This window comes from Chaetodon trifascialis, chromosome 12 (genome assembly GCF_039877785.1).
Source record: "Chaetodon trifascialis isolate fChaTrf1 chromosome 12, fChaTrf1.hap1, whole genome shotgun sequence".
In the NCBI taxonomy this organism is placed as follows: domain Eukaryota; kingdom Metazoa; phylum Chordata; class Actinopteri; order Chaetodontiformes; family Chaetodontidae; genus Chaetodon; species Chaetodon trifascialis.
Window position 1 is genome coordinate 6,362,019 of NC_092067.1, and position 12,982 is coordinate 6,375,000.

A 12,982-nucleotide genomic window follows, 5' to 3' on the forward strand; every position below is an offset into this window, starting at 1 on the left:
AGATGAAAGAGTGTAACGTGCACAGAGAGCACTTTCTTTCTGCATGAATGGTGACCTGGAAGCTGTATCCGCTTGGGAACGACCCTCTGGTTTCACACACACACACACACACACACACACACACACACACACACACACACACACACACACACACACACACACACACACACACACACACCCTGAAGGCTCCAGGTTTATGAGTTTGTGGGCTGCTAAACAGAGCAATCGTGTGTTCGTGTGGAAAGCTCCAGATGCTACCTCGCACACTAAAGGTCACCTTTAGGTACGTGTGTGTAGGCCAGAGGGTCCTGTGTTTACATCAAGCTCGGAGCATTTGAATCTATTCCATTTTGTAGATGCTAATCACTTTCACCTTGCCGAATGGAGAGCGAAGCTGATGTCATCCATCTGGTGGCTGCTCTGACCTGAAGAATGAAGACAGAAAAGAAGAGGAAGAGAAGCAAGAAGCGTATCCAGGATATATTTAACTTGCTCTGAATATTCAACATGAGCAGCATGGATTAATAAAGCCATGCATGCACTATTCTCTCAAAGCGTCATCTTTCTAAATTCCAGCTTTGTAAGAAGTCAGACGGCTTTCAGTCCGTTAGTTATTTTAGTATTCAGTGTCTTTACCTATCTCCTGGCTGCAGGTATATGGGTCAAGGCAAGCTTTGAATTCTTATGTGTCCCTCCCCTTCCTGACTCTCTCTCCTTTTTCTCTCATCAGTGCACTATTCTACTCCTCACCCCGTCTCTCACTGTTGATGAGGTGTAATATAAAGAGTGTAAGAAACGGAGATGTAGAGGCAGAGGGAAGTTGCACAGGGAGGCTCAGCTGGTAAACTCTCATATTGAGCCGTTTTATTGAGTTATTAATGCCTGCTTTAGATTGAAGGCACTTAGCCCAGGGACTTACACTGATGAAGGTTTGTGTCTTGGCTGGCTGATATCCACCTATCCCTACAACACATTTAGGATGTGTGTGGTGCTTTTATCTTTCCTGCTGTAACTACTGCAAGGAATCAGAGGTGTAGCGGTTCACTTCTTGCAGCCATGCATTGATTAGAAATGATGCTGATTCAGTCCACTGACCTGCCATAAAATAACCTAATCCAGCTGTTCAAGTTTGGTCTGTTGCGTTGCTCAGGGCAGATACTGGTTTTGTAAATGTAATGTAAGAAACTCCTCTCTTTTGCAATCGTCTGTGAACATACATGTCACATGTTGCGAGTAGATATGCAATGCACAGTGGGAAGAGAGTGTAGGCAAAGCGTTACAACAGCCAGACCAACCGAAAGCAAGCAGGGGATGAAACAAAGCCCAGCCTGGACTGATGTTCAGCTTCACACTGAAAAACACTGAGGAAATGTGGAAGACTGGTTCATTTGTTACCTAGTTTATTCTTTGAATTCAGTATAAAAGATATTACACTAAGACATGAAACACTGTTTGCTGAAGTGTTTGGGATCATCTAATATTCAGTGAAAGTGCTTTCCAATTTTAAAATAATAATGATTAAAACATGCTGCTGTCTTTCATCTTGTATTTAAATGATTTCTAATGTAAATGGTGTTATAGAGGACACATTAGATGAGCTGCTTTTGTGCCTTGAGAATGAGGCTGGTTTGATTTCCAGGGCTCACTTTGACATATCGCAGGCCTCACATACCTTGAGGACTCAGCCCCAGAAAGTCCTGATGGTGTGCGCTGATTTGGAGGACATGCCTCACAGTTATGTGGCACATCAAAGTGAATTTTCTCAAGACTAATGTGAAAGAGAGAATTAGGGCTGAATTAGGCCACGTATTCAAAGGATATTCATAGCGCTCTCTGATGTGATTATAAAATTTGCAGTTTGCCTCAAGAATATTCAATACATTTCAGATATGTAGAAATCCCTTTCCTCAGTCTGGGACATGATCCTAATGGAAATGGAACATTTAGGACCGTAAAGAGGCACTGAGAGACCTGTGACCTACATGGACTTGAATGAGCTGCAAAGCTCTCTGCTGAAGTTAGTCATAGTCTGGAATTGACAGAACTGATGTGACATTTTGATGCACAATCAGGACAGTAGCACATATGCTAATAATATCAGTGGCTCAAGTCACTGGATTGTTGTTGCATAAATGTCTGTAGCGTTGTCCTCTATCAGTGTGTTGATATAAGCCTGTTCATTTGATTCAAGTCAGGGAGAAGCCAGACTCATGCTTTGTCATGGTGATGGTTTCAGCTGTTCATTGTTGTAACCATAGTAACATGAACACTTTTAGGGAATGTCTTGCATTCATTATGTACCCAAAGTACATGTTTTAAGTCCAGGTCTCTTAAACAGTTGTTAACAATGTTTGTCAAGTCAAAAACTCTGCTTGTTTTTAGATCTAACCCTGTTTTTCACAACCGCCGTCTCACCACAAACCACGCTGAATATTTCTGTGTTTACAAATCAGACCAAACCGCATGAAGTCTGCTTCACATATTGGAAATGAAAATACAAATGCTTTGAATCCGGTCCGGCTGATGAACAAATCTTGGCTGGTACATTATGGTTGTATAGTGCATCACAAACCTTTCTGAGTCCTCCCGGGCATCCTGAGCCTGACACAACGACTGCTTTTGTTGAACAACATACTGTCCCAGAGGTAACTGTGAGAAACAACATTACTGTCATTTTAAGAACACTTTATGGCACTAGTATAATGATGATAATAGCTTAATAATGCAAGTACACCCTTTCAAAGAGCAATGCACTATTCATTCTTAAAAATCTTCACATATGGAATATGATTTTTTATTTATTTATTTATTTATTTTGGAAACATCAGAAATAAACAGAATCAAAACACACAACCAAAACAATGAATGAGGAGGATATTTGGCACAGATATACAGGTACATATACTGCGTGTGCGTGTGGAAGATCTTCCTGAGCCCCACTCATGGTGAATCTCAGACACGGACCAGAAGGACAGAGGCAACACGAGCAGAAATGTTAGTTTTTTGTCAGTTCATTCGGCTCAGTGTAGCGTTCGCTTTCAGCTTGCTCCTGCCCTCAGACCGAGCTTGTGATTGAGCCAGGTTTAATTCTCTGTGCAGACACTTGAGAAAGGTCTATTTCTGGCCTCGCACATCACAAAGATCTGGCACCTATGGGACACCTACAGTACCAACTGCTCTCTCTATTTTAGATTCTAGTCATTTAGCTGACGTGCAGCTCTGGATCAACCCACACCGTCCAGATCACCATCGCCTCAAACAACGAGCGGTCAGCAGGTCACCTTAAGGAGAGAGGAAAAAGTGAGAGAAAAATTAGAGCAAAAGAGAGAAGCGGAAACTTTTTTTCTATCACATATCTATTTCCCTCTCTAACATTTCTGTGTCTCTATTTTTGGAGTTCTCTCTTCTTCCTCTCAGCCACTTGCCCAGTTCTCTCTCTAACTGCCTGTTCTCTTCTTTTCGCCGCTCTGCTTCTTGACTCTGTTTTTCCCAAGCTGCCACTAAGCATGTTGGACAAAAGTCCAGATGCACTTTTTGTCATTCTAACTTCAGCGGCACTCCAGCTGTAGTGGAGCTCAGTCGCAGCTGTTAACATCAGGGCTTGAGTCATAAGCATTAGCAGTATATGTTATTCTATGCAAAAGATCATTATTATTATTTATCATTATTATTATTATGCCACTTTTTTTGGCTCTCATCTCCTTCCACATTTTTGAACACAGAAACTTCACAGCAAAATCTTCAGCTCAATTAGGACATTCTGGCTGTTACTTTTCTCTTTCATGCGTTTAATACTTGAATGCTGAAGTGTTTCAGGTTTTGTGGGAAGTTTTCCTCTTTCAGTTGAAGGGACAGGATGTTCAGAAGTGACACCTTTTCACACTTTTGTTCCTCTCTCTTCTGCTATTTGAACTTAAGGGATAAGAGTTACTGAGCTGTGAAATGAACTCTGAGTCAGGAGTCAAACAGTTGGGAACAGCTGATGGAGATGAGCTCATTAGGGAAGTTTGACACACACACACACACACACACACACACACACACACACACACACACACACACACACACACACACACACACAGAACTTGGACATTCTCACACTTTTTCAAGTCTTATTCATACTTTTACCTAGAAACTGTTCAAACCTCAAAGTGTTCCACCACATTAATACATCATGAGTGTCATAATCCCTTTTAATGCACTAATTAGACGCTTTCTTACTTTTCCACCTCTTTGCACTCCCTCAGCTGCTTCTCCATATGAATGAAAGTCAGCATCCAGCAGCATTCACACCACAATTTAGTTTAATTAGTTCTCCTCAAAGATGCAGGTTGGAACTTAACTTGACATTGGTAGATTTTGTACTTCTCAATCAGCAGCAGCTGAAGTATCTGTCCTTCAACAGAAACGTGGTTGGTGGCTAAGTCCACTTAGCTTAACATTTGTTTTGTTGATTGAAGAAATATTCATTTAAGTACTGTTGTTGACTTTCACCTGCACAACTCGTGCCGCTGCATGAATCTCAACCACACAGCAATTCAGAGATGATCGATTCATGGTTTGAATGATAATTTGTCAAGTAAACAAACATTTGCTCGTTCAAGCCCTCCTGTGTGAGTGTTTGCTTCGTTTCTCTGTTTGATATCATTGTAAACTGATATCTTCAGACTTGGGACTGTTGATTTGAGGGCACTATGCAGTTTGAAGCCAAAAACTCATGTGTGTTTTTTGCTATCCTCTGACAATTTATAGACTAAATGATTTATCAATGAGAGCAGAAACTGATCAAGAGATTATTGGATAGAATCATTACCTAGAATTCCAAAACTTTTCCCCATCCAGGCTGTTTTCCTCTTGTCTTTTCTTTCCTTTTTTATTTTCACTGTCTCTTTCAGTAGTGACGATGAGATGTAGAGAGAGACACAGAACAGTACGCTGTGTGACAGCCGGAGGGGTGCACTGAACCTGATGTCTGAGTTATTTGTCTGTTGACGTTGGCGCATTTGTCTTTGTTGTTGCTGTGTCCCAGGTGCTGGTGCCCCGGAGAGAGGCAGGAAGACGGAGGACGAATTCTTTCTGTTTTCTCAGCAACAGGGGACGGGCGGAGAGAGGAGAAAGATGCCCAAACCGGTTAGTACCTAACATGCTGGAAATGAATGGTTGCACCACCCGTGTATCTGCCATGTCGAGAGTTACTGCCTGTACTGCTATTATTTCATCTCACAAGGTATTTCTACTTATCCGCTGCATTCTTTAGGGAGTTGTTGCCATAAATTTACAGTTATGTTCTTGAATTCCGTGTTTTAAAGAATTGCTCGCAGGCTTGCTTTGTCAGTCTGCAGAATCTGTGGGAGTTTAGGACTTTGTGATCATGCGTAATCAACATAAAGCTGAAATCCATGACTTGTTAATAGCTTCTGTTTTGATGGCATGTACATGGTAATCTAAGGACAGAGCAGAATGTGTAATATTCAGCTTGATTACCTCTGACAGGAACTCGCTAACCAGTGCAAAAATGGATAATGTTGGTGTTAGTCAGGCCCAGTAGCCATAAGTCTTCTCTAACGAGGACTGTGCTGAACGGCTGGAAGCTTTGAAGCTTTATTCACTTTCACATTAATGTTCATATTCTAAATCAACATTCAAACCCTGCTTGTGCATGTCTGTTCGTTCTGTTTAAACCCAGTATTTCTGCACGGTTGCAGATAAACATTAAGCTGCACTAATATTATTAGTATTATATATAGTATTATTTATAGAATTAGATTCAAATGGTGGCTGCATAGGATTAACTCAACGCAACATTTTCACTGTGGTCAAAGAACTGTTTGCTCTCCTGCTACACAAATGGAGGCACACACCTTAATGGAGAGAGGCAGCCTATGCCTAAGGTGTGATTATTAAGCCGTCATTATTTTCTGCCTTTGTTGAATGAGCCGGCTGCCTACATGTATCTATGTTGGCAAAACTGTTGAGTTCTATTCATGAAAGAAAGTGAAAATGACTTTCTTTTTTTTTTTTTATGGCTGATGGGCAACATAAAATATGACAACAGACATTCAAGGCTTCATTCTAAAACCTCAGTGGAAGCTTTGAATGATGAGTGATGACTAAGCACTTAACTGCAGGGGGACATGTAAAAACTGATCGGGAGCTACAGGAGTCTGCAGAGTCCGCTTCATTTCTGTTTTTGTTATAGAAGCTTTAAACAGGCTAAAACTGCATCAGACATCATGTTTTGTACCACAGCTAGTTAATTTGGCTCTCTAAAACATTCAGGGACTCTGGGACAATTAGCTCTCTTTACTGATTGTAGTTAAGATCATCAGTTTCGTCATCAGAGCTCCACTCAAACACTCATTGACTAGCACTCAGGAGGTTAAAGTTTGTGTCTTGGAAGAGGAGCTCACTGCACAGGCTTCAGGCAGTGGTAGGAAATAGGCAAGAAGCAAACAGAAATAAGCCATTGTTCTTTATTCCTAAAGTGCATCTGTTTTTTTAAGTGAGCCCTGGGTCTGTCATCAGCTCTCCCAGTCAGAAGTATTGCGTTACAGGAGTGCACAGAGTTTTGGGAAAACACGCACACACACGCTCACACAGTCGGTCACTTTGTGGAACTGTCCTGTCTGTTGAATGGAGCAAACACAAAGAGGGCTTTCTCTGCTCTATTTTAGGACTGAAGGACAGTGGGAGCTTTCATGTTGTCCTGACACAAACACATACAGGCTGAGTTTGCACCGCAGCTTGAATAACAGGATTATAGTCTGAGGGTTGTGAAGCCATTTATTATATTACCTTTACCATAGCTTAACCTTGAAAGCAGGAACATAAACTCCAGTGTCAGAGGCTCAGCATGGAACCACAGGAGTGTTTTACTTTATAATATGATCAGTAAAGTTACTAATGTTATGAAATGTTCAGTTCTTTTGTTGTATGGTATACAAAGATTATCAGTTCAATATGGTCTGACAGTGATTACACAGAAAATGTTTAATTCCATTCGGCTATTTAAGGTGCTTTCTTCCAGTTAGCAAAGCTGTAAAATAACAGCAGCATTCACAGATGAAAGGATTATTTCAATTAATATCTGTGTCAGTAAATAGAAAAACAGCCCTTTGAACAACCTCATGTTTGTTCTTTAAGCATCTCAACACCTGACTGTAAGCCTAAACCAAATTCTGATTCTCATATCAGCTAAAAATAGATTGATAGAGGTCAGTGAAAACTACAGCAAGGACTGGGCGCTTGTAGTTGCAGGGTGTTTACAATCTTGCCGCCGATACATTCTGGCTGCTTACACAGTTATCTTCACCCAGCCAGCGATTGTACCAAACCCCTGCTCCATCAATCTCAGTAATGGGGAATTAGGCCTGGCCCAATTCCTGGAAAGAGACCAGTGAGATGTGATGGAAAAAGTAGCAAGAGGATGGGAGCTGAAGAGAGCGATAGAAGGTGACCGATATGGAGAGGAAGATGAGAAGAGAGGGGAAAAGATGAAACCGGTCAAAAGAAAGACAGTTTGCATGAAACAGGCTCCTGACGGCTGTGTTTAGTGCAGTTTGACCATGAGGGAGCATGTAGCAGAGCTATGTGGACTGGCAGGTGGACAGAAAGGAGTGAGCAAAAGAGAAAGTTGGAACGAGTGAGTGAAGCTCAAATTATTGAAACACACCGCAGGGAAGAAAAAAGGCACACAGAGGGATGAAAGAGGATTTGAGAGAGGACTGATTGACGGGAACTTTGTTCTTATCCAGTCCAGAAAAATGACACCCAAGCCACCCTCGAGGGGAACTCCCACTCTGGTTACATTACAGGCTATACTTTGACATGAAGCCCAGCCGTTGGACAGTAAACCCATCAGCCCTTTCACTGCTTCATCTGTGCATCCTCTGCTTGTTCTTTCCATGAAAACACTTAAATGTCACACTGGATTAAAAGCTAAAGCTGAGTGGCCCCTGCAGGCACGCTTTATAATCACTGACCAAGTAGGCTAGCTTGGCCCCATTAGCTTGTAGCTACGTGTAGAGCAACAAAAGAACAAAATGTAAGACAAAAAACACGTTGATAATTTTCAGGTCAGGCGAGTAAACCTCTTACAAACAGTCTGTTGTGTCCCGACAGGGCGAGACAGGCTATAAGCTGGAGAGCCTCGGGCAGGCCATTAAGAAGTGAATTTGGTCTGGACCATAACCCTCCTCAAGGCTGTGTTTTAATGGTATCTTTGTGTGTACATACACCCCAAACCTAAGGGGTGTCCCCTGGTATTCACGTCTTTCATGTTGTTACCAGGGGTCTCTGTGTCAGCAGACTAACGTGAAAGAGAATGTTGGACAAACAGGAGGTGATTTAATCAAGTTAAGAAGAGGAAATGCCATGACACAACTCTTACCTTTATCTCACATTTCACAGGGCTGTCCATGTATATGTCCATGTATAGTTAATGTGCCTGTTGGACACACAGGGCCATGCCAGAGAAGTGGCCAAAAAGGGTTATTATGTGTTATCTATCCTAACCAGCGCTGAGAGCCTATTCTCACCTTCTTCACATCTTCCTTCTTTACATTAATCAATGGCATTCAGTTCAGACTCATGCCAATGAAATGCTACTGAATCTTAACTTACTTTTACTTTTCACACTAAAGTGACCTGGTGCTTTCCAGACATGAGACCACATGTAAATTGGTCAATCGTCAGATGAACATAAAGGGGTGCATGTCTGAAAGGGGCTTTAGTCAGAAGCACACTGACCCCTTTATAGTTGCAGATAATGCTTTTGAGAGAGGCAAGGACAAAGAATGGAGACAGGAAAATGAAGATAAGAGCAACCATGGAGACAATACAGAAAAAAAGGTTCTGCTCATTCAATAACACACACCCTGAAGGGTTAAATGTTGCTGGAGAATCCTCTAAAAGATGTATTGATTTCCCATATGTTTGGTCAGCGTATGTGTTTCCCCAACGGCATTGTGTGTGTGTGTGTGTGTGTGTGTGTGTGTGTGTGTGTGTGTGTGTGTGTGTGTGTGTGTGTGTGTGTGTGTGTGTGTGTGTGTGTGTGTGTGTGTGTGTGTGTGTGTGTGTGTGTGTGTGAAGAAGCGTGCATCAGGCCTGTTCAGGGTGTGAGATGTGGTGGGACATCATACATTATTGATTTATGGCCGCGTTCTGCACATGTTGCCCCTCCTGGTGATGGTGTCCCTGTGGGCTGGGTGCTGGTGTAGGGGGCAGCATGCCTGTGCTGGAGGCTTTAAATATTTCAGAGGGCCATTTTCATTTATATAATGGAAATTATCCAAGTCACTAAATCTAATTAGAGGGAGGGTGTGAAGTTCACCACTCCTCCCACCTCCTCTCCCTAACCTCCACTAAATTCAGTCACTGCTTTATTGGAATGCACTAAAAGCTGCATTGCCAAAGCGTCAGGATAAAACATTCACATTAATTTCTGAACCTGCACTTAAGGTTATTTATAGCATAGTGATTTACAGGAATACACTACATGGCCAAAAGTATGTGGTCTAGGAGGTTTTTATGGTTTGGGCTAGTCCTCTTAGTTGCATTTCAGGGACATCTTAATGCTGTAACATATAGTGATATTGTCGAGGAAACCTAAATAGGGCAAAGCCGTCTCAAATAGAGGTCCATAAAGAAATGATTTTCCCAGTTTGGTGTGGAAAAAGTTGACTGGCCTGAACAGAGCCCTGACCTCAACCCCAACCAGCACCTTTAAGATCAACTGGCAAGCTGACTGTGAGCCAGAAGCTGTCACTCAGCATCACTGCTAGATCTCACCAATGCTCTTGTGTGGTAGAGTTGGGTGGTATCCAAATTTTGATACCGTCAAACTTTCCCCACATTTTCCCGGCGTATACGGTATTACCATGACTAATTAAAAATCACTTTGCAGGGCAGCGTGACATGCGCGCAGTTCAGACGGTCAATGCTCACGCGAAGAAGCACCAGTCCTAACTTGTAGCATACCAGAATGACGGGGGGAAACTCAGTTAAAAGCCCCTTCCAAGCATTGGCACCCAAACGAAACATAATTCATACCCCCCAAAATTTGTGCAATATGTGTAATTATATGTGCATGTAACGAAAGCACGAAAATAGCGCACGTCAAAGGTACGGCATCTGCTGATTTCACCACTTCACGCAAACCTCAAAGGCTCGGTATCATATGAAAGCAGAGAGTCTGATGATCACGAAGATGTCTGCCTCCTCACTGTGCGACGGAAACTCGGCGAGCTGGTAGCCAAAGAGGAGCAACTTCGCTAAATTATAAAGTATGTTTTACCTTTGCTGTTTTGTGGTCAAAAGTTATATTCCAGCCCGAAAAAACACTGCTAATGTCTCCTCTGTGTTAGTTTGAGATCAATCACGAAGGTCCTGCTTGTTTACATAAAAAGGAGGGGGTTTCTACAGTAGAGTGGAGGGAGCGCTCTTCATGCAATAACCTATCTCTGGGCTTACTTCCTTCTGGATCATCATTGGTGTTTCTATGGTGAATTTGGGCGGGTCGCTGAGCTATTGATCGGCGTAACCACGCAGTTAGTTTCACCGCTCCGTCTCATGAACGAGCAGAGCGCTCACAGAGGACTCTGCTGAGCAGCCCGGAGTGTTATTTTACTGTTTTATTTGCATTTCGTCCTTTTACGAGAGCTAAGAACAATAGCAAGCAGAAGAAAGGCTGAAAAAGTGTTTTCAACAGAGGAGTTTCTCCGTATGCTTGGACGAGATAACGGTACTCTGCCCAGACGCGCCCATATGAGCACCTGGACATACCTGTGTTAAAACACCTGTAAAACTGCTCAGGTCCTTTTTTTAGCATGTACTTTTGCACAGTCACCTTTTTCTCGAGTAAAAATTCGACCAGATACACTGAACAGAGCGGACTTCATTTTTGTTATGACGATGCTACAGTTATGTTAGATCCCTATAGACCTATATGCGCAGCATTTTTTTAATGACGGTAATGAAACTGATACCGTTGCTATTTTTAGATACCGCGGGATACCTTATTACCGGATTACCGCCCAATCCTAGTGAATGGTACAAAATCCCTGCAGTCAGTTCCATGCTTGGGTGTCCACATAGTTTTGGCCATGTAGTAAACACAGTCGCTAAAGCCAATGTAGCTACTGCAACAAGTCAATGCAAGTTTGTGCTGAACCATCAGGTATTTAACTGAATCAGTTAATTATTTCATTTATCAAGCAAAACAAGCTTTCTCTGGCTCCTGCCTGTCAAATGTGAGGATTTACTGCGGTTTTATACTATTTAAAATGGGTTGTTTTGTTTTTTTGGACAGTTGAGAACATTGCGTTGGACTGTAGGAACCTCCGAGCCTAAACAATTTATCAATTCTAAAAAAAATCAACGACTGATAAATCAATAATGAAAATTATTAGTTGCTCTGCCACTGCAAATGATGACCGATAGCAATACAAAGTTCAAGACAAGACAAGCAGTTTCAGTATTACTCTTCATCTGCGCATCACTCCTCACTCTGACTTGGAGATGTGTTTTTTCTGCGCAGTCGGAGGCAAAGCTGTGTCTGCCATGCTAACTCCAGATCAACCCACAGAAGCCTGTGAAAGCATCAGTTCCAGGACTGGGTGGACTCTTGCGTGGTCTGACACTGTGATGATGGATGAATTTTCTCTTATGTGTCCTTGATACCTTTGAGTTTGAAAACACAAAGAGCCATTATGGAGAAGCTAGAAGCGTGACTGATGAATACTCACAGCACTGTGTAGGCCAGCACCTAAAGACATTAGAACAGAACGGTGGAGTGGAAAAGTGGTTTTGGAGAGGAAAAATCTGAGCGGAAAAGAGTCGAGGTGAAGAGAGAGAGAGAGAGTCGTAGAGGACACAATGGAGGAGTGGAGGTGAAGAAGAGTGTCAGAGCGGAAATGTTAAGTCGATGAGTGGAAAGAGTGGATGACGATGGAAAACAGAGAAGAGAAAAGGTGAAGAAGGCAGTGTGGCCCTGGTTGCCTTTAAAGCCTCTGCTAACCAGCTTAGCTACCAACAGCTTTTAATTATGGCTGTCTGTGTCTCTCACACACACACAAACACAGTCAACAGGTGGGCTGTGATGCGGGGGCGGCCTCTGCCTGTACACACTAGCCTACTATTTAGCTGTCACTACTTGTTATGAATAACATGGAGGCACGGAGGATGCTGGTAAACACAGGCTGCTGAACGGAGACAGACATGCACGCTCTGTCCTCCCCGGAGCCTCATGAGCCGAGATATGGGTAGAATCTCTGTACAAACATCACAAGAGCTGTTTGTACATGGCACTGTCATTACAACAGCTAAAATCCCAACGCATTTCACAACTCTTAATTACAATGAATACATGCTCCTGCTCTCTAATGATTACAGACTGTGCACAGTAGGTTACAGCTGTGTGCCTCATTAAAGCGTTTCCATTTTGTTGTTTCATAGTCCTGACTGTCACTCAGGAGGTCATAAAATTAGTTTAAAATGTTAAAGATATAAACTGAAAATATAAGCTAAGCACAGTTTACTACAAGCTGTGTGAGTGAGAGGGTGTCCATGCAGTACAGCTTCTGGCCACCAGTGACAGAGCTGAGCAGCACTCCGGTAGGTAAGCGAGGGAAATCTCCCACACCAGCTTTGATTTTGCATGATACTAGTTTGATCCTCGCATCAACCTGAACACAAAAATGGTTATTAAAGATGTGTAGGCACCATTTAGCTACAGAGTGGGACATTTCGTAGTTATACTGTGATTTCTTTTTACTTATCAGCTTATATATATATGATACTGATAAATATCAATGATTACTTGAAATCAGCCTATAAATCTGCCATTCTGGATTATTGAGTGAGGCTACAGTGAACATTCAACCCTTAGAGTTTAACAACACTCAACATAAGGAATAATATACATGCACAGTATTACAGTCTTTTATGCTGGTAGGTTTTGCTAGGTGTCATTGGGAGGTTGTCT

General features: G+C 42.3%; 1 protein-coding gene across 2 annotated transcripts in view; it reads left to right on the forward strand.

Annotated features, from left to right (window-relative positions):
- LOC139339987 (radixin) overlaps positions 1-12,982 on the forward strand; it is a 39,832-nt gene that overhangs the window by 5,367 nt on the left and 21,483 nt on the right. For both annotated transcript variants that reach the window (XM_070975511.1, XM_070975512.1), the window contains exon 2: positions 5,030-5,130. In XM_070975511.1, coding sequence (XP_070831612.1) covers positions 5,119-5,130 — 12 coding nt within the window. In that variant the 5' untranslated portion in view covers positions 5,030-5,118. The remainder of the gene's footprint in view (positions 1-5,029; positions 5,131-12,982) is intronic.